This window comes from Lutra lutra, chromosome 8 (genome assembly GCF_902655055.1).
Source record: "Lutra lutra chromosome 8, mLutLut1.2, whole genome shotgun sequence".
Lineage (NCBI taxonomy): Eukaryota > Metazoa > Chordata > Mammalia > Carnivora > Mustelidae > Lutra > Lutra lutra.
The window spans coordinates 51060852-51088297 of NC_062285.1; the positions used below are offsets into that span (position 1 = coordinate 51060852).

General features: G+C 40.2%; 1 protein-coding gene and 1 pseudogene across 1 annotated transcript; both read left to right on the forward strand.

Moving 5' to 3' along the window:
• The first annotated feature begins 1045 nt into the window (after positions 1-1045).
• Positions 1046-27446, forward strand: PTGES3 (prostaglandin E synthase 3). The gene is given in 12 exon segments (XM_053447863.1): positions 1046-1078; positions 1080-1293; positions 1296-1405; positions 1408-1637; positions 1639-1902; positions 20936-21049; positions 21204-21273; positions 21780-21878; positions 22811-22900; positions 24941-25003; positions 25767-25791; positions 26284-27446. Coding segments are annotated over 12 exon segments (1317 nt in total). The 5' UTR covers positions 1046-1060; the 3' UTR covers positions 26304-27446.
• On the forward strand, positions 25974-26123 carry LOC125108150 (uncharacterized; annotated as a pseudogene).

Below are 27446 nucleotides of genomic sequence, written 5' to 3' on the forward strand. Positions count from 1 at the left end.
GCCTGCTTCCCTCTCTCTCTGCCTGCCTCTCTGCCTACTTGTGATCTATCTGTGTCAAATAAATAAAATCTTTAAAAAAAATTTTAAAAACATAATTTTCCTACAAATATAAAATTAACATGAGCCAAACATTTAACTCACTGATGGAACTGGTTAAGATGGTAAAGCTGGTTTCAGGAGCATTTAAAGATCTAAGTATTTAGAGAGACCAAAAATAAAGTTAGGATAAGGTTGCAGGTTAACAAAACTGGTTAGCGTTCTACAGAGCAATAAAACGGTGACTTTGGGGTTAGTTTTATCACTCAGAGATCTTGAGCTCTAAACATATTACAAACAGCAAAGTCAAACATAGGTACCTTTTCCTAGAGAACAATCCTTGGGGAGGCAGGTTAAACCATGTCCCAGTATGAACTGAAAGGTCATCCCTCCACTCCTTGCTTTATTTCCATGTTTAATTTTTCTTAACAGGGCCTGTCCTTATCCAGTCAATATCGACCTCTCATTTTATGCTCCTATTGCTTTCTGTATTTCCGTTATAGCACTCTATCTTGACTTGTGTATTTTGTGTTCTCCAACAGGCAGTGGGTTCCTTAAAATCATAGTATTTGAAAGGTGGGATTTAACACCCCTTTCAAACGAAGATTTGAGCTCAGTATCCAATGTCTCTAGTTCCTAATACCTGCCTTGGTCAGCACAGACCACTAAGTCCTTAATGTTAATATTTAGCCAACACTTTGCAAAATGAGAACACTTCAGCTTCCTTTGTGTTCCAACTAGCGGCGCCCTGGTATATTTGTCCCTCCCTCCACTGTTAAGCTGCCTTCTAGGGTAGTCAGTACTGTTTTCATTCTCTTGGTTACTATTCCTCATTAGAGCCCAACCAAGTCCAAGGGACAAAGCGGCAGTTCCAGAGATAATGGTTGAAAACAGCTGGGGAAACTTCAACAGATGCGTGTCCTGGTCTCTCCATCCTCATAAACCTGGACTCTCCACTTAAATAACCTCCCTGTCTCACCTACAGGAGTAATTATCTCAAAGCAGGACCAAACGCCCGCCCCAAATGGCAAACATTCCTCCTCAACCAAAGACCTCAAATTTCCGCTGCTTGTGGAGAGGGTCTCCAACCTTCAGAACAATGGCCGGGTGCACCCAGGCCCTCAATTCTGAAGTTAGCCTTTTCCCGCAAACTTATCACCAGCACAGACTTTTCTCATGTTTTTGCGGGAGAATGTTTCCTCAGTAGACTGGTTTACTCCCTCAAAAGCAACCAAACCGCTTCACTTTTCAAGCCTCCCGACTCTGCGTCCCTCTGCCTCAACCTTCTTCCTGGGGCAACACAGCCGTTTCTCAGGGAGATGGCCCGACGCGCATGGCCAGACGGTTAGGCGGCCAACGGTTTTCTAACGCGAGGGGGTGAGCGCGGGAGGAGAGGCGGGAACGAGTCAGACCCGAGGGAGCCGACGCAGGGCGGGGCCAGCGCCGGGAAGGATCGCGAAGGAGCTGGGAGGCCCCGCCCTTTCCGTAGATATCTCTAGAAAACCGCGCAGGAGCCCGAAAACAAAGAGTGCGCACGCGCGGCGGCAGGGCCCGGGCATTTTGCTGCGTCACCAGCCGCCGCCCGGCCTCACCACCCCTCGCTCGCTCGCACGCACGCACGTTCATTCTCCGTCCTCGCGCCCCTTTTCCTACACTTTCCTCTTCTCCCCGACCGGAGGAGCCGCTCTTTCCGCGCAGTGCATTCTGGGGACCCAGGTCGAGCCCGCCGTCGCCTGAGGGAAGCGAGAAGAGGCCGCGACCGGGAAGAAAACGCCGAGTCGCCACCGGAGAAGAGCCGACTGCCCAGCAGCTGCCGCCGGAGAGGCCCGCCCACCCGCTCGCCCGTCCCCCTGCCCCGTTCACGATGTGAGTGCGACACCCGGCCGAGGGAAGGTCGTCCCGGAGGGAGGCCGAGGCCGCGCAGGGGGCTGCCGGGAAGCTGCCCTCTCCCCTCCCCCGCTTGCGGCCCCTTCGGCTTTCTCTCTCCGGTGGCGGCAGTCGTTCTTTCTTGTGGGAGGTTCAGTATCCTTGTTCCGGTTACCGTTGGCGGGTGGAGGACATTTTTCCTCCAGATGTCGTCTTTCCCCACCTCGGAACCGTCCCTCGGCTTCCCCGAGGCAGAAATCCCACTTTTCCTCATTTCCCAGACTGGGTTACTCCAACTCCGTAACTTAGCCTTAGGCCTTCCTCTCCTGTGAGGTTTTTTTTTTTGCCAAGCAGGCGCCCTGGAGGCGTGGACCCTCTTGGATAGCCACTTGGCTTTTTGGGTGGTCCGATTCTACCGCTCCGTGGTGTTGGGACCAGGCCCTGGGCCAAATTCACCTGTGGTGGGTGCTCCCAAAGGCTGGTGGTTCTCCTCGTAGGGGACCACGCGGCCTTGAGCCGTGAGCGACAGGTACTGCTAGGCAACTGCAGGGAGGTCGTACCGTCACCATTTCTACGGGGTCGTGATTTCTTGGGTATGGGTCTTTCCAAGCCGCCTCCTAACGCCAGTCTTTTGATGGGAGCGAAGGTTACCCAAACTGAACCATGTCCCTGGCCGCGAGGAGTTAGTATTGAGCAGGTAGCACGTGTCGAGTCGAAAGATACTTGGGACATTTTCTGTGTTTTACATTAAACTTAAGGTGAGGTTTCATTACCCTTTTTTAATGAAGGGTAAAATAGGTACGTAGTTGCCTTGTCTTTGAGAGCTTAAATTTGTTTACGCTGAGGTGACAGGTTTTTGGGGTTTTTTGTTTGTTTTAACAATTTTAGTTGATCATGGTAAACTAAAAAACATAGTGATTTTTTTTAAACGAATAGAAGTCTGGCATTCCCACTTCCATTATATTCTTCTCAGGAAAAGTTCTGTTCTTCTAGATATGAGAACTGTTGGTTTTATAGTTTTTTGGATACTAACTAAATTCTTTGTATCCAAAGTTACATAGGGAGACTAAATGAAGGGTAACAATTTCAATTCCTCTGAAAAGTAACATACTCTCAAAGGTTCGCTTAATAAAATAATGATACTGTTGGTGAGTATATTGGGTTAGACGTCTAAATGGATAAGTTTTGGATACAATACAGCTAGTTGATGATGGAGAGCAGGCCTCAAGAACCCAGGAATACTGTATAAAAGGGATATATTAGAATTTTGGAAGGATCCCACACCCCCGTGGTATCTAACAAAACACTTTACTCTATACAAGGTAGCTTTCTCTTTTCCCTTTGAAATCTCTGTTCCAAATAATGTAGCAGAATTGTCAGTTTTAAAATGCCTTTTGTACTTTGAAACTCCATGAGGAGAAAATAAATTCTCTGAGAAGCTACCAACTGTTAATTAATGTAGCCAAACAAAATAATCTTTTCCGTAAGAATTACCAAGCTTGACTTGAAAAACACTTTTGGGAGGTCACATGAAATAAAGAGATAAGAGACATTAGATAAATAGATTAAAAACTCAGATGAAAAGCATAATAATCAATATTCCAAAAAGCAATTCTAACTTACAAGAATGCTATGAAGTGTGTGTTTTGAAGAGGCCAGATAAATCCCTTCTTAGAAATAAATGCCATCTTGCAAATTATTAGGGGATCTTCTTGAACTAATGACTTGAATTCAAGTTTACAAGATAAATATTATGAAGCGGTTATTTTAATTGAAAAAAACCTTGAATGGGTCATCCAGTCCCCAGAAGAATCTGGCAAAATAGGGTTCATTTTGTGGATGTTTGCTATTAATTTTTTTTTAAGATTTTATTTATTTATTTGACAGACAGAAATCACAAGTAGGCAGAGAAGCAGGCAGATCCAGGACTCTGGGATAATGACCTGAGCCAGAATCAGAGGCTTTAACCCACTGAGCTACCCAGGCACCCCATGCTGTTAATTTAAATTTATGTTTAAGTAATCTCTGTCCCCAGCATGGGGCTCTGACTCATAAGCTGGAGATGAAGAGTTGCATGCTCTTCAACTGAGCCTACTATAAAACTTATTTTAAGGTGGAGAGAGAGACTCATATTTGGATATTTTAAGGGTTTTACAGTGTGTTTTTTCTCATTTGGATGTTCTTCAGTAGAGGTGCTCTAGATATGTTTCTTTGAATCAGGTTTTTAAAGTTTTGTCTAATAGTTTGCATAAAAACTCGATCTCTCGCCCTTTTTGGAGAAGGGTAGGATTTTAGGACCTCTCCTTGGGGGGGGAGGATGCTAGTTTGCCTTGTTTGTTTGTTTTTTTATTTTTTTATTTTTTTAAAGATTTTTTATTTATTTATTTGACAGAGAGAGAGATCACAAGTAGACGGAGAGGCAGGCAGAGAGAGAGAGAGAGAGGGAAGCAGGCTTCTTGCTGAGCAGAGAGCCCGATGCGGGACTCGATCCCAGGACCCTGAAATCATGACCTGAGCCGAAGGCAGCGGCTTAACCCACTGAGCCACCCAGGCGCCCTGTTTATTGTTTTTTTAATCTATTGTAGTTCTGATTCTGATTTAGACTCATTGACAATAGATACAAACGGAAAAGTTCTATTTTTTTTTTTTTTAAAGATTTTATTTATTTATTTGACAGAGAGAGATCACAAGTAGATGGAGAGGCAGGCAGAGAGAGAGAGGGAAGCAGGATCTCTGCCGAGCAGAGAACCTGAGGCGGAACTCGATCCCAGGACCCCGAGATCATGACCTGAGCCGAAGGCAGCGGCTTAACCCACTGAGCCACCCAGGCGCCCCATATTTTTAAGTTTCTGTTGGCTTTTTGTTTTTAGTAATCTCTACACCCAGTGTAGGGCTTGAACTCATGACCTGAAGATCAAGAGTCCCATGCTCTTCTGACTGAGCCAGCCAGGAGCCCCTGTTTTATTTAGTTTTAAGCTATTTGAAGTCATTCTTTGGGTTGTGTTGTACTTGAGTTAATAAACTCTCCAGAAACGTACTCTATCTTAGCAGTGGTTGAAATCTTTTTGCTGTCACTCAGTTTTGTAGAATTGAGTCCCCAAAATAAAATTGGTCTTTAGTCTCCAAAAGTAAATTCTAATAGTGATCATATGGCGTATGGTTGATTTTTGTAGGTTAAGGAAGAATAACTGCTGATGGCTTTGTTCATTGTTGATTTCTTAACCAGTGTAGCCTGGCAACTGGATTTTCTTCTTTTTCTCTGTGTTTAGTTAGGCTTTAACTAGAAAGCAGTTGAAACTGGAAGTGACAAATCATTTCAGTGCAGGCAAGTATATACTGTTAAATAATATACCCATGTTTAATTGTGGGGTTTTTTTTTGTTGTTTCAAAACGGGGTCTTGGGTGGTAGTGATTGTCGCTTTTCAGGAAAAAAATACCCTTGCAGTGTGGACTGTTCAGAATCAGTATAGCTCTTAAATTCTTAAAATCTGAGTTGCTAAATTGGAAATTATTGAACCTAGTGTATTTTGCTGCAGAAGTACAGTATGTGTTGTAGTAAACTTTTTATTATCTACTATGTAGATTGGCAATGATAGATCTTAAATTTGAGGCTCACTACTTTGCTTCCCTAGGTCACCTTTGAACTTTTGGTTTTTCAGGAAGATACCAATTACTTTAACCTTGAGCAGCAGTTTGTCCTTCCCTATATTGTATTCCAAAGCCATAATGTGCTGTTGTACATTTTCTGTACAGTAGTTGATCTTTACAGGTTGTCATTCTGTATTGCTAAAAAGTGTTTGTCACGGCCCTTTCCAGCTCAGCATTTTAATTATCTTTGTGTACTGGAAGGATCTAAGTTACAGAGAGGTGTTTTGAAAATTTTTTGTATGTATTTATGTTCCAAGATCTAGTTCTTTCACACAATGCTAGTTAGTATAAGGAACTGTCCTATAGGATTAGAACTCAGGATTTCTGACAGAGGGCTTATTTTTTCCACTTTACAAAAAGGAAGAATAATTGAGGTGATCCTCTTATTTCCAAAGAAATAAATATGTTTCTGTAGTTCTGTTTTATTATCTAATCAAGCTGTTTCTGTTAAAACCTGTGTCTTTTCTTGACATATGGTAATGGAGCCCAGAGGCTGAAATTTGTTTGTAATGGAGGCAGTGAGACATTGACCTTGTTCGAGTCTTGTTTGTATGTAGAAAGGTTACTGTATCTGCTTTGGAGATGTTTACAAGGATATATGCCAAAGGTGGGAATATAGGAAGGTTGGGGTTGCTTGAAAGAAAGGTTCTTAAGTTTTGGGAGAAATACTATCTTTTTTTTTTTAAGATTTTATTTATTTATTTGTCAGAGAGAGAGAGGGAGAGAGAGCAAGCACAGGCAGACAGAATGGCAGGCAGAGGCAGAGGCAGAAGCAGGCTCCCCGATGAGCAAGGAGCCCGACGTGGGACTCGATCCCAGGACGCTGGGATCATGACCTGAGCCGAAGGCAGCTGCTCAACCAACTGAGCCACCCAGGCATCCCGAGAAATACTATCTTTAAGAACAGCTTTCACTTTGATGTTTTAGAGTAGGAATTACCAAATAAAGGAACTGACACACAGGTTCACGAATGTTCTTGGCTTGCCCCTTTTGGTCTTAGTAGGTTGTGTTTTGTTTTTGTTTTTGTTTTTGTGGTGATGTTGGCCAAAAGGAGTAACGTAGCAGCTCTGTTTATTATGTAGTTGGGTCCAAAAACTTAAATTTGTCCAGACAGCCTTCAGCCTTTGAAAAGTTAATTCACAAAGGTTGAAAGAAAAATGTCATTTCTTTTATAACCACAGTTACTGATGGACTATGTATACCCTTTGGGCATTGTAACTTCTTACATCTTTAATTCAGATTGGGTACATCTATCTCAATTTCTCTTCCCCACTGATTTTTTTTAATGGCTCCCCCACCCTTTTTTAAAAAATCAAAACAGCCACCAAAAATCTATCTTCACAAAAATGAAGGTAAATGGAGAGGGATGTGGTATAGTCTACTTTGAAACTGAACTACCTGCTATCTTTTTTTTTTTTTTTTTTTTTTTTTTTTAAGATTTTATTTACTTGAGCGAGAGCACGAGCAGGAGGGAGGGGGAGAGGGAAGAGCAGACTCCCTGCTGAGCAGGGAGTCAGATGCTGCAGGTCTCAATCCCAGGACCCTAGGATCATAACCTGAGCTGAAGGCAAATGCTTAATCAACTGAGTCACCCAGGCACCCCACCACCTGTGTCTGGACTGAGGTTGAGTATCACTAAATTTTTCTCAAATCTAAAATACCTGCAGTAACCCTCTAAGTTTCTCATGGTTCCCTGATGCACCTTAGCACATAATTTGGAAGCCACTGGACTAGCATGTGTATTCAGATCACTTTTCCAGAAAGTTTTACATGGTAGTACAACTGAGCTACAGTGATCTGAAAGTATGAGAAACGTATCTTGGGATTTGTTTGAGGAAAGAATATGTGTATATAAGAGAGTGGTTTTAGACATTTATAGACCGGGCTTTTGATGAAGGAAAAACTACTCAGTCTATGAACCTGGAACTACTTTTTCCCTTTTTTTTTTTTTTTTCTCTCTTTTTTTTTTTAAGATTTTATTTATTTATTTGACAGAGAGAAATCACAAGTAGGCAGAGAGGCAGGCAGAGAGAGAGGAGGAAGCAGGCTCCCTGCTGAGCAGAAAGCCCGATGTGGGGCTCGAACCCAGGACCTGGGATCATGACCTGAGCCGAAGGCAGCGGCTTAACCCACTGAGCCACCCAGGCGCCCCTACTTTTTCCCTTTTTATACGAGAATTTCATGTTTCCATATCATTCCTCACTTAGTACAAACTTAAAAAGATTTACCTGTGTTTTGATTCTCTTCTACAAATGATAGACTATTTGACAAACTTTTAAAAAATCTAATTCTGAATTTTATAGCCTCTTACTGCTGATTTTTTCTTTTTTTTTAAGATTTTTATTTATTTGACACAGAGCACAAGTAGGGAGAGAGGCAGGCGGCGAAAGAGGGGGAAGCAGACTCCCTGCTGAGCAGAGACCCGACGTGGGGTTCGATCCCAGGACCCCGAGACCACGACCCGAGTGGAAGGCAGAGGCCCAACCCACTGAGCCACCCAGGCGCCCTGATTTTTTCTTGGTTTTAATGAGTTTTCTTCTATAATCCTTCTTGATGTTTAAAGGTATTCTGAGATGTATAAAAGATTAGTGAATCTAGTCTTTAAGAAGCTTCCTACTAAATAGAAATGTGTTTGTTCCTAAACCTAGAATAGATTTACTCTATTATTAAGCTTTAATAAAAAGCTAGTCTTCTAATTTCTATTGTTTTATCTTAGAATTCAAAATGATCCTTTAATTCAGACAAGTAATCATGCTCTATTAAGAACAAACTTACAAGGAAACGGTCATTAAGTACAGTTGATCCTTGAATAACACTGGTTTGAACTGTGTGGGTCCACTTGGGCAGAATTTTTTCCAGTAAATACAGTACTGTATATGTATTTTTTCTTAAGATTTAATTTATTTTAGAGCGCACAAGCAGGTAGGAGGGGAAGGGCAGAGGGAGTGGGATAAGCAGACTCCCTGCTGAGCAGGGAGCCCAGTGCAGGGTTCAGTCCCAGCACCCTGGGATTATGACCTGAACCAAAGGCAGACAACCAACTGAGCCACCCACCCGCCCCCTCCTTTTATTTTAAGTAGGCTCCATGTCCATCATGGAGCACAATGTGGGGCTTGAACTCAGAGCCCTGAGATCAAGATCTGAGCTAAAATAGAGTCTAATGCTTAACTTTCTGAGCCACCCAGGCAACCCATAATGTATTTTTTTTTCCTTAGGACTCTCATATCATTGTCTTCTCTTTTGTTTTATTATAAGAATACAATGTATAACGTATAATATACGAAGTATGTGTTAGTCTACTGTTTACATTATCAATGAGGCTCTGGTCAACAGTAGGCTATTAAAGTTTCAGGGGAGTCATAAGTTACACTTGGATTTTCAATTTTGTAGGGGGTTGGCGCCCCTAACTCGCATGTTGTTCAAAGCTCAGCTGTACTGATAACCATAGCATGTTACCTTTTTTGTTTTTTCTCTTTAGAATGTTAACTTGGTTTGCATTACCGATTTATACAATAAGAAAGATAAACTGTACTTAGTAATGGATCTGATCCCTTTACCCCATATTTCCTAGAAGATTTTTGGACTAATTTTTATTTTATTTTATTTTTTATTATTATTTTTTAAGATTTTATTTATTTATTTGTCATAGAGAAGCGAGAGTGAGCACAGGCAGACAGAGTGGCAGGCAGAGGCAGAGGGAGAAGCAGGCTCCCCGCCAAGCAAGGAGCCCGATGTGGGACTCCATCCCAGGACGCCGGGATCATGACCTGAGCCGAAGGCAGCTGCTTAACCAACTGAGCCACCCAGGCGTCCCTGGACTAAATTTTATTTAACTGGAATGGAAGCTTTGTCTGTTTCGTTGACTGCTCTATCCCCAGAATAGTTCCTAGCCCTATGTTTAAATAAATATTGTTTATTGAATAACATTCAAACTCTAATGTTTAGTTGCTGGGCTTGGCTACATGAGGTGCTTGATAGTAAAAATTGGGCCTAAGAGGAGTTTTTTACTATGAGTCCCATATTCTGCTGTATCACATTTCAGCCAAATTCTACTATATCTCCTGTAGAAAGTAGATCAGTGGTCAGTAGTTGAAAGATAGTTGATGAAAGCCATCTTACAAATTAACCTGATCTTATATTTTGTTAATTTGAGGTTTTGCTGTATTTTGGGAAATCTGAAAAAGTACTGCCAGATCCATATATATCTTCAAAGTACATTTGACTTGTTTGTGAGTCCTTTATTTTGGGAATAGTTTTGTTGGTTATGTTTTATTTTTTTTTTATTTTTTTTTTTTAAAGATTTTATTTATTTATTTGTCATAGAGAGAGAAGTGAGAGTGAGCACAGGCAGAGAGAGTGGCAGGCAGAGGCAGAGGGAGAAGCAGGCTCCCTGCCAAGCAAGGAGCCCGATGTGGGACTCGATCCCAGGACACTGGGATCATGACCCGAGCAGAAGGCAGCTGCTCAACCAACTCAGCCACCCAGGCGTCCCCTGTTGGTTATGTTTTAGATAGACTGATCCTGTCCTTATAAGAAGTTGGGGATGTAGTCGGAAAAGGGTGTGACTCTTGATCTCAGGGTCCAGGAGTTTGAGCCCCACGTTCAGTGTAGAGATTACGCTAAAAAAATAATAGAACTTATAAAATTTTAAGGAAGTTAGTTTTTTTCAGTCAGAATTAACACTTATTTTTGCTTTTTTCCTATTTGATTATTTTTTGAATGAGGCCATGAGTTAAAGATAAAACATATTTTAAAATGTTTGCCTATGTTAATATTCATGTGTCAACACTTTTCAATGCCTTTAATACTTCTACAGAAGTAGGACATTTTTCTTTTAAATGACCATTATTGCTATTTTCTCCAGTACATTTTTCTATATCAAAGAGCTTCTTCTCTTCTCCTTTCTTTTTTTTCCTTTTCTTTTTTGACATTTTATTTATTTGACAGAGAGCACAGGGAGGGGGAGCAGCAGGGAGAGAGAGGCTCCCTGCTCCCAGGACCCTGGGATCATGACCCGAGCCAGAGGCAGATGCTTAACCAGCTGAGCCGCCCAGGTTTCTCCTGTACATCCATTTTTTTTTTTTAATTTTATTATTTATTTGACAGAAATCACAAGTAGGCAGAGAGGCAAGTAGAGAGAGAGGAGGAAGCAGTCTCCCCGCTGAGCAGAGAGTCTGATGCAGGGCTCGATGTCAGGACCCTGGGATCATGACCTGAGCCGAAGGCAGAGGCTTTAACCCACTGAGCCACCCAGGTGCCCCTGTACATTCATTTTTTAAAAGTGAAGGGTGTTTGTAGTTTTCTGCATATCGAAATTAAAACTCACCAGATTGGGGCGCCTGGGTGGCTCAGTGGGTTAAAGCCTCTGCTTTCAGCTCAGGTCATGATCCCAGGGTCCTGGGATTGAGCCTCGCATAGGGCTCTCTGCTCAGCGGGGAGCCTGCTTTCCTTCCTCTCTCTCTGCCTGCCTCTCTGCCTACTTGTGATCTCTGTCTGTCAAATAAATTAAAAACAAAACAAAAACCAAAAACTCACCAGATTTGGGTGCCTGGGTGGCTCTGTCATAAAGCATCTGCCTTCAGCTCAGGTCCTAATCCTGGCTGGAATCAAGCCCCACGTCAGGCTTTCTGCTTGGTGGAAGCAGGTTTCTCCCTCTCCAGCTCTCCCTGCTTGTGTTCCCTCTCTTGCTGTTGTCTCTCTAAAGTAAATAAAGTCTTTAAAAAAAAAAAAAAGATTCTAGATTATTAAAAATGGTATTTGGGAACAAATAACGGTTTCCATTTTGTCTTTTTAAGACAAACTAAGAAGTTTGTTTGTTTATTTATTTATTTATTTATTTTAAAGTTTTTTATTCATTTGATAGAGAGTGAACACAAGTGGCAGGGGTGGGAGAGGGAGAAGCAGGCTTCCTGCCGAGCAGAGAGCCCAACGTGGGGCTCGATCCCAGGACTCCGGGATCATGACCTGAGCTGAAGGCAGATGCCCAGTGATTGAGCCACCCAGGTGCCCCTACTTACTCGTTTGTTCATTCATTTATTTGATAGAGACACAGCGAGAGAGGGAACACAAGCAGGGGGAATGAGAGAGGGAGAAGCAAGCTTCCTGCTAAGCAGGGAGCCCAATGTGGAGCTCATCCCAGAACCCCAGGATTACGACCAGTGGCGAAGGCAGATGCTCAACGACTGAGCTACCCAGGTGTCCCAAGACAAACTAAGAAGTTTTAGTCAAAACTATAGAAAATTTTAGGTTCTGCAAAATTCAGTTTTTTGAACTGCCCTGGCCCTAATGTTGAGCTTGGAAGAGCTTGTTGGAAGAGCACAGAATGTCCCACTGCGGGGGTGGGGAGGGCAGATTTTCTGTTTTGTCTTGTTTTTGTTTGTTTGTTGTTTTTAAATTTTATTTATTTATTTGACAGACAGAGATCACAAGTAGGCAGAGAGACAGGCAGAGAGAGAGGAAGGGAAGCAGGGTCCTGGCCAAGCAGAGAGCCCGATGCAGGGCTCGATCCCAGGACCCTGGGATCATGACCTGAGCCGAAGGCAGAGGCTTTAACCCACTGAGCCACCCAGGCGCCCCTGTTTGGTTTTTTTTGTTTGTTTGTTTGTTTGTTTTTTGACAGAGATCACAAGTAGATGGAGAGGCAGAGAGAGAGAGAAAGAGAGAGGGAAGCAGGCTCCCTGCTGAGCAGAGAGCCCGATGCGGGACTCGATCACAAGACCCCGAGATCATGACCTGAGCGGCCGAAGGCAGCGGCTTAACCCACTGAGCCACCCAGGCGCCCCTTGTCTTAAGTAATGGATTATTGGCATAGCCTTTGTAGAGGTAAAAGAGAAGTATTCATTTACATCTGTAGGTATTTACTGTTAACGTGAACTGACTGACTTGCACAGTGGTTATGAATTTTGCCAATGTTAGTATAAGGCTAGAAATAAATCCAATATAATTAAGAGCTAGAGTTGCACCTGGGTGGCTGGGGCTCTGCTCAGCGGGGAGCCTGCTTCCCTCTCTCTCTCTCTGCCTGCTTCTCTGCCTACTTGTGATCTCTCTCTGTCAAATAAAAATATTAAAAAAGAAAAAATTTAAGAGAGTTAAAGCTAAACCCGCTCCTCTTTTGGTTAATAGAAAAAAGAAATGTTGTGATCCTCATAGAAGACAAGTGGGATTCCAAACAATTGACTTGTCTTCCAGAGGACTGAATATATGAGTTTATTACTGGTTTAGGGTTAAGTATAGTGTCATCTCTTGTATTTTTGATGGTTTAGATCAGGATTGCCTAATAAACGTTGAGCTTTGCAAGTCAGAGATATCTCTGCCCCCACATGCTTGCTTTTAGAACTCTTTAAAAATACAAAAACCATTTTTTGGTTCCTGCACCAACCCCTGTTTTGGATCATTTAATATTGTTATTTGGAAAATGGTTGTATTCAGTTGCTAGAGCTGCCATAACAAAGTACCAGAGATGGGGTGACTTGAATGGGAGAAATTTATTTCCTCACAATTCTGGAGGGTGTATTCTTTTTTTTCTTTCTTTCTTTTTTTTTTTTTTTTTTAAAGATTCCATCTATTCATTTGACAGAGATCACAAGTAGGCAGAGAGGCAGGCAGAGAGGAAGAAGCAGGCTTCTGAGCAAAGAGCCCGATGCGGGGCTCGATCCCAGGACCCCGAGACCATGACCTGAGCCGAAGGCAGCGGCTTAACCTGCTGAGCCACCCAGGTGCCCCTGGAGGGTGTATTCTGAGATCAAGCTATCAGTAGGGTTGGTTTCTTCTGAGGCCTTTCTCCTTGGCTTGTAGGTGGTGCTCTCCTGTGTGTTCACAGGGTCTTCCTTCTGTGTCCTAGTCTTTTGTAAGGACACCAATCATGTTGAATTATGGCCGACCTTAAGACTTAGTGTTTTTTGTTTTTTAAGATTTATTCATTTGAGAGGGAGAGCACAAGCAGGGGGAGAGATAGAGAAGGAGAAGCAGACTCTGCACTGAGCAGGGAGCCTGACGTGGAACCTGATCGCAGGATCCTGGGATCATGACCTGAGCCGAAGGCAGTTGCTTAACTGTCTAAGCCACCCAGGCATTTCCTAAGACTTCGTTTTAATTTAGGGCACCTGGGTGGCTCAGTGGGTTAAGCCTCTGCCTTGGGCTCAAGTCATGATCTCAGGGTCCTACAACTGAGCCCCACATTGTGCTGTCTCCTCAGCAGGGAGCCTGTTTCCCCCTCTCTCTACCTGCCTCTGCCTACTTGTGATCTCTCTCTTTCCCTGTCAAATAAATAAATAAAATCTTTTTTTTTTTTTTTTTTTTTTTTTTTTTTTTAAATAAAAGACTGGGGCGCCTCGGCAGGGAGCCTGCTTCCCTTCCTCTCTCTCTGCCTGCCTCTCTGCCTGCTTGTGATCTCTGTCTGTCAAATAAATAAATAAAATCTTAAAAAAAAAAATAAAAAATAAAAGACTTAATTTTAAAGATCCTCTGTTCAGGGGCGACTGGGTGGCTCAGTGGGGTACAGCCTCTGACTTCGGCTTTGGGTCACGATCCCAGGGTCCTGGGATAGAGCCCTGCGTCAGGCGCTCTGCTCAGCGGAGAGCCTGCTTCCCCTCTTCCCTCTGCCTGCCTCTCTGCCTATTTGTGATCTCTGTTTGTCAGATAAATAAATAAAATCTTTTTCTAAAAAGATTATTTATTTATTTATTTGACAGAGAGAGAGAGAGCGAAATCACAAGTAGGCTGAGCAGAGAGCCTGATGGTGGGGCTCAATCTCAGGACCCTGAGATCATGATCCGAGCCAAAAGCAGAGGCTTAACCCACTGAGCCACATAGGTGCCCCCAATAAACAAAATCTTAAAAAAAAAATCTTCAAATACAGCCTCATTCTGAAGTCTGGGAGGTTTAGGAGTTCAATATGAATTTGTGAGGGATACAGTTCAGCCTGTAACAGTGATCTGACTCTAGATAACATAACGTGATTTGAGGAAAGGGAAAAAAATTCTGTGGTTCCAATGTTCTCAATATGAACAAACTGAAGAGGTAATATGGTAGTTTTTTTTAATATATATATATAACTCTTGTAATAACCATGTTACTATTAGTGTGCTCCTTCTCTGTTACTATAGACCTCTAATGTGCAACTTTTACAAGGTAAACATAGTCTTCAGATTATGTTAAGTTTGGCTACAAAAGCATTTACCAGAGTTTATCGAAATACCATTTGTAAAATGTATTAGGAATAAAATCTTTTCATTAACCAAGTATAACACAGTTTCAAAATTAGACTGAGTTACACCAGAGGAAGAAAGTATTCCCTGCCAGAATCATGTAATAACTTTTCTAAAAAGTACAGTGAAGGACGCCTGGGTGGCTCAGTAGGTTAAAATCGATCTCTCTCTCTCTCTCTCTCTCTCTCTGTCAAATAAATAAACAAAATCTTAAAAAAAAAACTTAATGAAATAGAAAGTACAGTGAACATAATTCCCCATCTACATGTCATCTAGATTCAGTGCTTAGCAGGCCTTTGTCACATTGCTTTGTCTACCCTCTTTTCCCTTTCTTGAATTCCTTTATTTTTATTTATTTAAAAGAGTTCACCTATTGGGGGGGTGGGGGAGCAGGGGAAAGGATAGAGGAAGAAACAGATACCCTACTGAGTGCAGAGCCTGACACAGGGCTCAATCCAGGACCCCAAGATCATGACCTGAAGTCAGATACTCAACAGACTGAGCCAAGCAGGTGCCCCCCCTGCTGAAGCCATTTATTTATTTACTTAAAAAGACTTTTTGTTTTTAAATTAGTGAGCATGGTGTGGGGGTGGGGCAGAGGGAGAAGGAGAAGCAAGAGTGCCTGAGGCGGGGCTCGGTCTTGGGATCCGGTGATCACGACCTGAGCTGAAGGAAGAGGCTTAACCAAGTGAGTTACCCAATTGTACCCCCCCAGATCTCATTTATTTTATTATTATTATTATTATTATTATTAATGATTTTATTTATTTATTTGACAGACAGAGATCACAAGCAGGCAGAGCAGCAGGCAGAGAGAGAGGGGGAAGCAGGTTTCCTGCTGAGCAGAGAGAGCAGATGCAGGGCTTGGTCCCAGGACCCTGAGATCATGACCTGAGCTAAAGGCAGAGGCTTTAACCCATTGAGCCACCCAGGAGCCCCTCATTTATTTAATTGTTTTAAATATTTTATTTCGAGCACAAGCAGAGGGAGAAGCAGACTCTCCACTGAGCAGGGATCCAGGTTCGGGGCTTCATCCCTGGACCCTGTGATTATGACCTGAGCTGAAGGCAGGCACTTAACCTGCTGAGCTACCCAGGTATCCCTCCCCTGAAGTCTTAAAGTAAACCCCATATACTTAAGTTTTCATCTTGAATGGACTTTTTTTTTTTTCCATAAAAACAATTCCTTTCATGCTTAACAAAATAATGATTTTCATATTATCTAATACCCTGTCCATATTCAGATCTTCACAGTTTCAATAATCTCTTTATTATGTTTAGGTTGGTATAGAGATATAGCCTAGGTTTACCAGCTGTACATATTTGATAACTTAAATTTCTTCTTTTTCTAAGCTTTATTTATTTGAGAGAGTGGGCAGGGTGGGGGTTGGAGACTGAGAGAGGGTCTTAAGCAGACTCCTTCTCACTGAGTGGGGAGCCCAACTTGGGCTGGATCTCCCAACCCTGAGATCACCACCTGAGCTGAAGCCAAGAGTTGGACACTTAACCGACTGTGGCACCCAGGCACCTCTCTTCAGGTTTCTTTTAATCTAGAGCAGTTCCTCCTTCTCTTTATAGCCTTGATTTAACAGTATTCTGGATTTCTCACTTCCTCGTGGTATCATTTAAATGGTTTCTTTTTCTCCTGTTCCTTGTAGACTGGCATTAAGTTTACTGTGGAGTGTATCATGTTGCATCAGATTGGGAGGCTTATGTCTGGTTGTCCCACTTTTCTAAGATGGATCCTAAGTTCTTTTTTTTTTTTTTAAAGATTTTATTTTTTTATTTGACAGACGGAGATCACAAGCAGGCAGAGAGAGAGAGGAAGCAGGTTCCCTGCTGAGCAGAGAGCCCGATAAGTGGCTTGATCCCAGGACCCTGGGATCATGACCTAAGCCGAAGGCAGAGGCTTTAACCCACTGAGCCACCCAGGCGCCCCAGATGGATCCTAAGTTCTTTATCAGTTGGTGGTCTAATCACGTTTTATGGTTTCATCCATTGTTGATCACTGCCAAATCCATTTAAGGGTTGCAAAATGGTGACCCCCCCCCATCCTCCATTTTATTCCACTCCAAAGCTGAAAGTCTAAAGAAGTTTCCTTCATGAACTGGTCCTATTTCAGTTACCATGAATGAAGGTTCATTAAATGAAAAGAGGGGAAAATGCGTAATTCTTTAACCTGCTAATTTGTAGAGAATTGGCGCCCTAGCACCTTAGGGTGGGCTAGAGTTGTCATTGGCCAGCAGGGGGAGACCCTTATTGTTCCTGTGGCTTTGACTGACCTCATGGTTTTTAATAGCTTCATTTGCACAAGATGTCCCAACCTCATCTGTATTTCCCACCTCAGGACTGAGGTCAGCCATTTCTTTGTAGGAAACTTGGTTCCCTTAGTTGGAAATAGTATTTTGGTATTCATTGTTCAGATGGTTATTATGAGCACTTTTTTTTTTTTTTAAAGATTTTATTTATTTATTTGACAGAGAGAGATCACAAGTAGATGGAGAGGCAGGCAGAGAGAGAGAGAGAGGGAAGCAGGCTCCCCGCTGAGCAAAGAGCCCGATGTGGGACTCGATCCCAGGACCCTGAGATCATGACCTGAGCCGAAGGCAGCGGCCTAACCCACTGAGCCACCCAGGCGCCCCATTATGAGCACTTTTTAAACATAGGACTATATGGTCACTTCAATTTGAAAATCTGTGAACCTAAAACTAAAGGTTTTTTGTTTGTTTGTTTGTTTGTTTTAAGATTTTATTTATTTGACAGAGATCACAAGCATGCAGAGAGGCAGGCAGAGAAAGGGGAAGGGAAGCACGCTCCCTGCTGAGCAGAGAACCCAATGCAGGGCTCCATCACAGGACCCTAGGATCATGATCTGAGCTGAAGGCAGAGACTTTAACCCACTGAGCCACCAAGGTGCCCCAAAACTATTTAAGGTTTTAATTATCTGTTAACAAATATTTTCAGTTAAAGACCCAATATGTTAACCACATTGAGAACACCATTTTGGTAAGAAAATGAGCTAGAAATAATTGTGTAATGTATTCATAATAACTTGTTTGTTAGCCATATTAACATACTGACATTATAAATGATTCCTTAGTCCAGCAGAAGTTTGGGTAGACTTGTCTTCAGAGGCATGTAAAAATCTGGTTTTTTGGTGTTTTTGTTTTTGTCTTGATCTGTTGATAGATGCCTAAAGAAGTAACTTTTACTCTTGGTTATTTGCTGGTATTTAGACTTTGAAAACTGCCATCCGTAATTGTTAACCTACTTTGGATCTGATACCAATATCCCAGAGTGGAATATGACTAGTCAAATTTAACAGTTGTGTAAAAATGCTGATGAGCAGTTGGCTGCAACTTTTTATAGGAGGGAATTGAAACTGCTACTCTTTAGGGTTGGGAATTTCAGAGCTTGGAAACAATTCCTACCATTTGAGTTTGTTTATGAGTAGTGCTGGAACATAACAATAATCATGTTTTTAATTTCTAGGTTTACAGAACAAGTTCAAAAAAGACAAAAATTCCTGTTTAGCCAGTAATTTCAATTTTTACATTATCAGAGCAGAACTTGCTTATTTTTAGAAAATAAGTGAACCCATTGAGAATGTTGTGGTTCTGCTTCCTTTCCCTCATTCTCTTTCTGGTTATTCTGTAGCAACAAGTCCTATTGGGGCGTGTATGTGTGTGAATTCTAGGAATTTCTATGTGTATGAGGATTTTGTCTAAAGATTACAAAGAACAATTTTATTTTATTTATTTATTTATTTATTTTTGTAATTTGAGAATTTTGTTTTCTTGGAGTGCCTGGGTGGCTCAGTGGGTTAAGCCTCTGCCTTCAGCTCAGGTCATGATCCCAGGGTCCTGGGATCGAGCCCCACATCAGGCTCTGCTTGGCAGGGAGCCTCCTTCCCCCCTTCTCTCTCTGCCTGCCTCTCTGCCTACTTGTGATCTCTGTCTGTCAAATAAATAAAATCTTTTTTTTTTTTAATTTTTTTAAAAAAGAATTTTCTTGGGACACCTGGGTGGCTCAGTGGATTAAGCCTCTGCCTTCAGCTCAGGTCATGATCTCGGACCTGGGATCGAGCCCCACATCAGGCTCTCTGCTCAGCAGTGAGCCTGCTTCCTTCTCTCTCTGCCTGCCTCTCTGCCTATTTGTGATCTCTCTCTCTGTCAAATAAATAAAATCTTTAAAAAAAAAAAAAAGAACTTTCTTATTCTATTTTTACATAATCTCTACACCCAACATAGGACTCAAACCTGCAACTCCAAGATCAAGAGATGCATGCTGTACTGATTGAGCCAGTCAGGCACCCCACAGAGGACAGTTTTAAAGAAACAGGGCATTTGGGTGGCTCAGTTGGTTAAGCATCCAACTCTTTTTTTTTTTTAATTTATTTATTTGACAGAGACCGACACAGCGAGAGAGGGGACACAAGCAAGGGAGCAGCAGAGGGAGAAGCAGGCTTCCCGCCAAGCAGGGAGCCTGATGTGGGGCTCAGTCCCAGGACCCTGGGACCATGACCTGAGCCGAAGGCAGACGCTTAATGACTGAGCAACCCAGACGCCCCTAAGCGTCCAACTCTTGATTTAAAAAAAAAAAAAAAAAAAAAATTACTGTATTTACCATGTACATATACAGTCTTTATCAACTATATTTGACTGCATTTGCATCAAGCAGGTTTTAATCATATTCTAAAACATAATTTTAATGGATGGGTAGAGCTCTACGCAGCTTACACCATGAGGAAGACGGGTATGTTGCAGGAAACAGGAACAGAAGAGTAATAAAGAAAAAGCAAATAGTCCAGGCTTTTTCTAGTATAGTATCTATCAGATATATGTGTAGATAGAGTAGAAGATAAGGCTGTAAAAAAGCTTAATTCTTCAATGTCATTATTTAGAATTGTAAGAGTTTGTTAGGAAAATTGGTTTAAAAAATGGTTGCTTGGGCGCCTGGGTGGCTCAGTGGGTTAAGCCGCTGCCTTCGGCTCAGGTCATGATCTCAGGGTCCTGGGATCGAGGCCCGCATCGGGCTCTCTGCTCAGCAGGGAGCCTGCTTCCCTCTCTCTCTCTCTCTGCCTGCCTCCATCTACTTGTGATCTCTCTCTGTCAAATAAATAAATAAAATCTTTAAAAAAAAAATTTTAAAAAATGGTTGCTTGATATAATCAGAAATAAGCTATAGACGAGAACTTTTTAAAAAACACTATCAGGGCGCCTGGGTGGCTCAGTGGGTTAAGCCGCTGCCTTCGGCTCAGGTCATGATTTCAGGGTCCTGGGATCGAGTCCTGCATCGGGCTCTCTGCTCAGCAGGGAGCCTGCTTCCCTCTCTTTCTCTCTCTCTGCCTGCCTCTCTGTCTACTTGTGATCTCTCTCTGTCAAATAAAATCTTAAAAAAAAAAAAACACTATCAGTTCTACCATCATCTCTCTTATCCCCTAGTTCCTAGCATTGTAAGTAAAAATGTTTAATACTGGGGCGCCTGGGTGGCTCAGTGGGTTAAGCCGCTGCCTTTGGCTCAGGTCATGATCCCAGGTCCTGGGTTCGAGCCCCACATTGGGCTTTCTGCTCAGCAGGGAGCCTGCTTCCTCCTCTCTCTCTGCCTGCCTCTCTGCTTACTTGTGATTTCTCTCTGTCAAATAAATAAATAAAATCTTTAAAAAAAAATGTTTAATACTGCATTTCAATTGATAGTGGATTAATTCTGTATGATATCTTAATTCTATGACGTTGACATTTAGGAGCAAGTCTAAGGGAGTGGCAAATAAATTTTGATAGGCTTCCTAATGGTTAACCCTATTGAGCATTGTTTTGTTTTTTTGTTTCATTTTTAAAATTCTTTCCTTTTGTGAAATCAGTATCACTTTGTTGTTTTAACTTTGAATGCAGCTGTTACTAAAGATGTATTTGAAATTACAATAAACTGCCTCAAGGTGCATCGGGGTGGCTCAGTCAACTCAGGTCTTGATCTTAGGATTGTGAGTTCAAGCCCTGCATTGGGATTCCTGCTGCTCGCCAAGCCTAGTTATTATAATAATAACAATAATAATAATAAACAACTGCCTCAAAATACTCCTTGTTTGAGTGGGAGTATACTTACATGCCAAACTTTGGAGGTTATATAAATATTCAGTTAATGAATTCCAGGTTAACTTTGTCTAATTTTATCTCTCTGTAGGCAGCCTGCTTCTGCAAAGTGGTACGATCGAAGGGACTACGTCTTCATTGAATTTTGTGTTGAAGACAGTAAAGATGTTAATGTAAATTTTGAAAAATCCAAACTTACATTCAGGTAAATCACCATTTTATATCATTGAGTAAAAAGCTTGTTAGACAACTGACTGACTTTGGCTTGCTTGTTTTGTGTTTTCACTGAAGTTATTACTAATCTTTATCTCTCTGAAGATAAAGGCTCATTTTTTTATTATTATTTTTTTTTTACACAGTTGTCTTGGAGGAAGTGATAATTTTAAACATTTAAATGAAATTGATCTTTTTCACTGTATTGATCCAAATGTAAGTAGTCTTGATGCTTTAATCCCAATTTAAATCTGAGGAAATGGACATACATCAAAAGTACTCCTTTTAGCAGTAAGCAGTAATTGTTTTTCTTAACAGTTCAGAAGCTAACTAGGCATATTTATATTTTTGCAGTATTTCCCGCTTAGAACTACTTCTCTGCATATTCTTTTTGTTCTTGCTATCACTGTTTGGACTTGGGGCAGTATTCTTGAGGCTTATCTTAATCTAACTTTATAGAATCTTAAAATTACTCTATGATTATATCATATTTAGTTAAATTTTTTAAGGTTTTTTATTCACCTGTGCAGGGAGGGAAAAGTTTTTTGCAATTTGGGTAGCTAATGAAATTTTTAGTACTCTAGGGGATGTTTCTTTTAAGTTTAGAAAAAATGTAGGGAGAGAATTTAGAAAAGAGAGTTAAGGAATGACAAGTGGCTTTCTATTCTGTAGTGATATTGAAGAGAGAAATGGTGTGATAGTGCTTTTGTTTTTGTTTTTAGGATTCCAAGCATAAAAGAACGGACAGATCAATTTTATGTTGTTTACGAAAAGGCGAGTCTGGCCAGTCATGGCCACGGTTAACAAAAGAAAGGGCAAAGGTATGTGTCTTTTCTTTTTTGGAGAGGGAAAGTGTAACATTTTTATTTTAAGTAATAAAAGACACATATGTTTGGCATGAGGAATATAATATTTCTTTTCATAGTTAAGTGTTATTAAAGTCTTGTGTTCTATGTTTTTTTCCTTCTTTGGGTTTTATTAGTTACAACTTAAACCAAAGGTGGTCAGAATAAAGTCAGTCAGGGATGCCTGGGTGGCTCAGTTGGTTAAGCAGCTGCCTTCGGCTCAGGTCATGATCCCAGAGTCCTGGGATCGAGTCCCACATCGGGCTCCTTGTTCTGTGGGGAGCCTGCTTCTCCCTCTGCCTCTGCCTGCCACTCTGTCTGCCTGTGCTCTCTCTCTCTTTCTGACAAATAAATAAATCTTTTTTAAAAAAAAAGAAGAAAGTCAGTCAGTAGTTGTTACAGAATCTCTTGCTGAATTGAAGAGGCAGATTTTTCTTAGAAGGTTTCATAAGTTCTATGGGAGCATATTTTGGTGCTACAAAAAAAAGTCAGTTGTATCTGAGAATAGTTCCTAGCAATGAATTTTGTTTGTTTTTAAAGTAGGCTCCACGCCCAATATGGAGCCTGATTTAGGGCTTGAACTCACAACTGTGAGATCAAGACCTAAGCCAAAATCAAGAGTCAGAGGTTTAACTAAAACTGAGCCACTCAGGTGCCCCTGTTTTTGGTTTTGTGTGGGTTTTTTTGTTTGTTTTAAACTAGGATTTTTCAACAACTGTGAAAGGAGCTTTGTGAAAGTATTTTGCTGCATTTGACCTCATTCTGATTTTTCTGGTCTATTCTTTTTTCATATGTTAATTGCATGTCTCAATAGTATGAACCCACAGTTCCAAAAATACAGTTTTAAGGTATATAGCTGTAAGTTTAAGTTAATGTAATCATAGGATTATGTTTGTATTGATCTGTAGCTTAATTGGCTTAGTGTGGACTTCAATAATTGGAAAGACTGGGAAGATGATTCAGATGAAGACATGTCTAATTTTGATCGTTTCTCTGAGGTAAGTTCTTATAAATGCATTTTGCCACCTCAGTACATTCTATGTGAACTTAATTTGGTTTTAAAGCTCCTATTGATATTTAAGGCTTGAATGATTTTACTTCAGAGGTCATTCTGCAGCAAAACAAAGTAAGATCTTAACAGTGGTCATTTAATCCTAATGTTTAACATTCTTTTATAATTTTTAAAAGAGTTAGTGGTAAGTACTAAAGTTGATGTATACAGACAAAAAATTTTGTCAGTGCAGTGTAGCTAGTTTGGTGGGGTTGTTGGTTTGTTTTGTATCTAGTTCTTATTCTAGCATTGAGACTGATTTTTTTAGGAACATGGATAAGTTTGCATTTTAGAGCCATGTAATATGAATATAAACCTTTAAACATAAAAATGGGTAGTGAGGTGTGCATGATGAGTGGTGTGTAAGGATGTTCTAGTTTGCAAAATCAAGGAAAGGATTTAAGTAAGTATTTTTCCAAGATGTCCTCCAAATACATATTGCTATGGCCAAAGAAAAGGTCATCAATCTCCCTTTAGGTATTATGAGGTAAATGTACAGCAGTAAAGCTGATTAGAAAAAGCATATTAGGTTGTAAGTTGAAGATGAAATCCATTTCATGGCAGTTTGAAATTTTAATTGACTGGATTTTGTTTATATTTCTTCTTTGAAAACTAATAGCTAAAAAGTAGGAGTCATGTATGCAACTAACTGCTTATTCAGCATCTCCTCACATGGTTGTGGCACCTTGATTTCAAATTAGAGGGAAAGGGGGGATAGGAAGATTGTTTTCAACTATGCTGTTCCTACTCCTATTCCTACTCCTTATCTGTAGTAATTGGTCCCAGCTGTGCATGACAGAACTTAACACTGTCTCTTTCACTGTCTCTCTCCAGTATAGCATTAACAGCTATCTTTTCTGTTTTTTGTTTTTACCTCCTTAATAGTTCTTGAGTGTATTTAGTTCGTTCTATCTCTATTGCCATTGTATCCTCAACAGCTAGCATTGTGCTTGGCACATTTTGAGCATTTTTTCCTGCTCAAAGAAACTTAACCGAAGTGTTCAACAGTTCTGTAGGGAAACTCTTTCCTAGTTATTCATATTATTCGATACTGGGTTGCCCAGAACTTTTATACTGAGCAGTTTTATGGTTAGGTACCTTTTAAAGGCTTCTTCTAACCCTAAAGTGCAAATAAGCATAGATTCTGGAAGTTTTAAAATTTTTTCATAAAGTTACATATGGGTATGTGAATATTTAAAATTGTAAAAAAATTTACAGAACAGTTGTAGCTTGGGGACATAAGTCCCTTCCCATCTGTTAATAGTTTAGTTTGGTTATTCGTATCTTTTTAAGTAATAATACCGCTTGCTTTATAATCAGGAACTAAAGATAGGAAATTAGTACTTCATGTAAGTATGTTTTTTTGTTAGTCCCAATGTGTTGTGAGTATACAAGAGTATCTGTATATACTAATGTTATTACTCTCCTTAGTATATACATTTTATTTCAAGAATTACATATATTTTCTGTTTATAACACATTACTTATTCCTCTTTAGTCTTTAATTTAGTATTCGGGCCTTTTTATACAGCCAAATCATCCTGAAGGTCTTTATTTTAAATCATTTATTGGTTCTTCACAATATTTAAAACTAATGAGAATACCATAATACATGTGCCACCTAGCTTAAGATACAAAGCTTTACAACTACAGATGAATCCCATTCTTTTCTTTAGGCACCAGAGGTAGACACTGTTCAGGATTTCAGTATTTAATTTCTACATCCTACATAAATATCTTGCTGGATAAGTTTTAACAACTTCACCTTTCTTCAATGAGAACTTCGTTTTCCTACAAGTTGTCAGGATTTTATGTGATTACCTAGATAATCTACCTTTTCAGAAAGGAAGGTGCTTAACATTTGTTTTGCTTCTTTTATTGGTGGAAATCTATGACAGGCTTAAGGTTTATTCTGGAGCTTGCAACCTAATAACTAGGGCTTAATTTATAACATCATTTTTAAAACTAATTTTTACACTTCAAATAGATGATGAACAACATGGGTGGTGATGAGGATGTAGATTTACCAGAAGTAGATGGAGCAGATGATGTAAGTCTATAAATTCTTTTCTCTGTTTACTTAAATAGTAAGAAACAATGTATTTATAGGTTGTTTCATATAGGTTCAGGATTGCTTTTTTTTGCCACTTGGTTTTTGTTTTTGTTTTTCTCTAAGAAATACAGGGAAAAGAAATTTTTGAAATGTGCTCATTTTTGAAGGATAGGTATCTGCTAGGGAACAGGTGTCCTATAATTAGTTTGACTAAGTTAAACAGGTTTTGCAGCAGGATTGGTCAGAAACCATAAAGTAAATAGATGTTGTGAATCTGTAAGAAGGATAAACTTGATCACTTCTCTCAACATTCCCTCGGCTGGCATCCTGCTAACATCTTCAAGAAAGTTGCTCAGTACAGTTTGAAAAATACTTAGACAATTCAGCAGCTAGGATTGGAATTCATTGTCTTATGTCAGTCCAGTGGTTTTCACAGTGAGCCGTTTTCCTCTTCCATTGAATGCCAAGAGAGAAGAGAAAAACCATTTTATGCCAAGTTTCAGTCTGGTTGATAGGAAGGGATTTAAAGGATGAGCACCAATCAGAAGGCACACAACTTACAGAAAAGTAGATACTCAGCTGTATGTCTCTTCATCTTAAGTAAACTTGTTCTTAAGTTCAGTAATTAAATTCATAAGCTTGATACAATCACATATCTTTGCTACTTTAATAAAAGTACAGTGCCTCAGCTTTTTAAGGCAAACTGTTAGCAGAGTAATGTTTAATCAACTTAGTAATTGTTAAAATTCTTCTTCTGCAGGATTCACAAGACAGTGATGATGAAAGTAAGTATCTTTGTAAAAAAGATGTTTACGCTGTGGTATTTCACATCAAAGACCACAAACTCTCAAAATAGAGATGTTAACTTCTTTACAGTTCTTGGAAGAAAAATTATTTCTTCACAGCCTCTAATAAGATATCCAAAGCAGAAATTTGAATGATTCAAAATTTACATTAAAAAAGGCAAATACTTAATCTGGCAGGGTTAAGGTGGTTTTTCCAGGGTGAGACTTACCCATTGCACTCTGGATGTGCTGACCCCTACGATTTCCCCAAATGTGGGAAACTCACCTGCATAATTTGTGGTAGCCGGGGACTGCGTTTGCGCTTTCCCCTGTTTAAAAGAAGAAAAACAAAAGACAATTCCCTAGGAAACTATTTAACTCTGTTGTTGACCTTTTTTTTTTTTCCCTTTTTTTTCTTTCTTTTTTTTTAATAAAACTTTGAAGTTGATTGTTTCCTTGTACTTCATTGCTAATCTTTTAAAAATCTTTCAGAAATGCCAGATCTGGAGTAAAGAATGTTGTCATCACCGGATTTTGAGAAAAGAAAAGTAACTTCTCTGCAAGATTTCATAATTGAGAGAATTCCTGAGTCGATAGCTCTAAAGGCAGATGCTGTATTTGCCTCCTTTAACCCATTTTTCAACCTGTTTGTTTTTTTAAAGGCTTCACTAAGGGTTGATACGTACCATTGTATGGGGCAGTTTTAAGTCAGCTAAGGCAATAACCTTATGCATGAACTTTTCCCAAACTTCCATGATGCTGTTGAGGTCCTAGGCAATTGACACAGCAGTTGTGATAAATAAAAACATTTCACCTCAGTCTCCTTTACTTCATAACATAGATACTGACATGATAGGAAGCTCTTGGCTTAGAAGAAAGATAACTAAATTTTAGATTTTAGAAAATGGACTCAAAAGTGGCTGATGAAACAAATTGGTTGATACCTTAATCTTGGTAACTTGTTCTCTGGTATATCCTCCAGGATTATTCCACTAAAGTTTTTATTTTTCAAAGAATTTACTTCACATTATTGTAAGTAATCACTTGTCAGTGTTCCAGATGTATCTTAGCTAAAACTAGTGAATGCCCTAACTTAGATGGTTTTGAAGCCTGTACATTTGGTATTGTTTGACCCTTAAACTTTTACATCTCTTAGCATGGAGGACGAAGAAAGGCTGTACATTGTTGCTTGAGAGTCCGTACATTTAGACCAAATTGTATTTACACTGTCAGTATGGCAAATGAGTGGAAAAAAAATGTTAATACACTATTGGATTTTTTATTTCTTTTTTTGATTCAGCTTGTCCCAGGCTGAAAACCTCAATTTATGTTCATGACAGTGGGGATTTTTTTTTTTTTTTTAATGTCTACATTCTTTCTAATAAACTGTTGGAAGACTTTTTTGGCTGTCCTTTTAAGTGTCTGGTTTACTGTAATTTCATGTATTACCATTTACTGGAATGGAGTTTTTATTTTTACTTGAGGAAAATTTTGGGAATATTCCTCTGTTTGGGGGGGAAAAAGGCTTGCTGTAATGTCAGGAAACCTTTTAAAAGTGGATCTGTAATAGCAAATTGTAGATGCACTTTGCAGCGGTTGGAAAAGAAAGTTGTGATTTGATTGAAATAAAACTAAATGTGTTGTCCTCCTGTAAA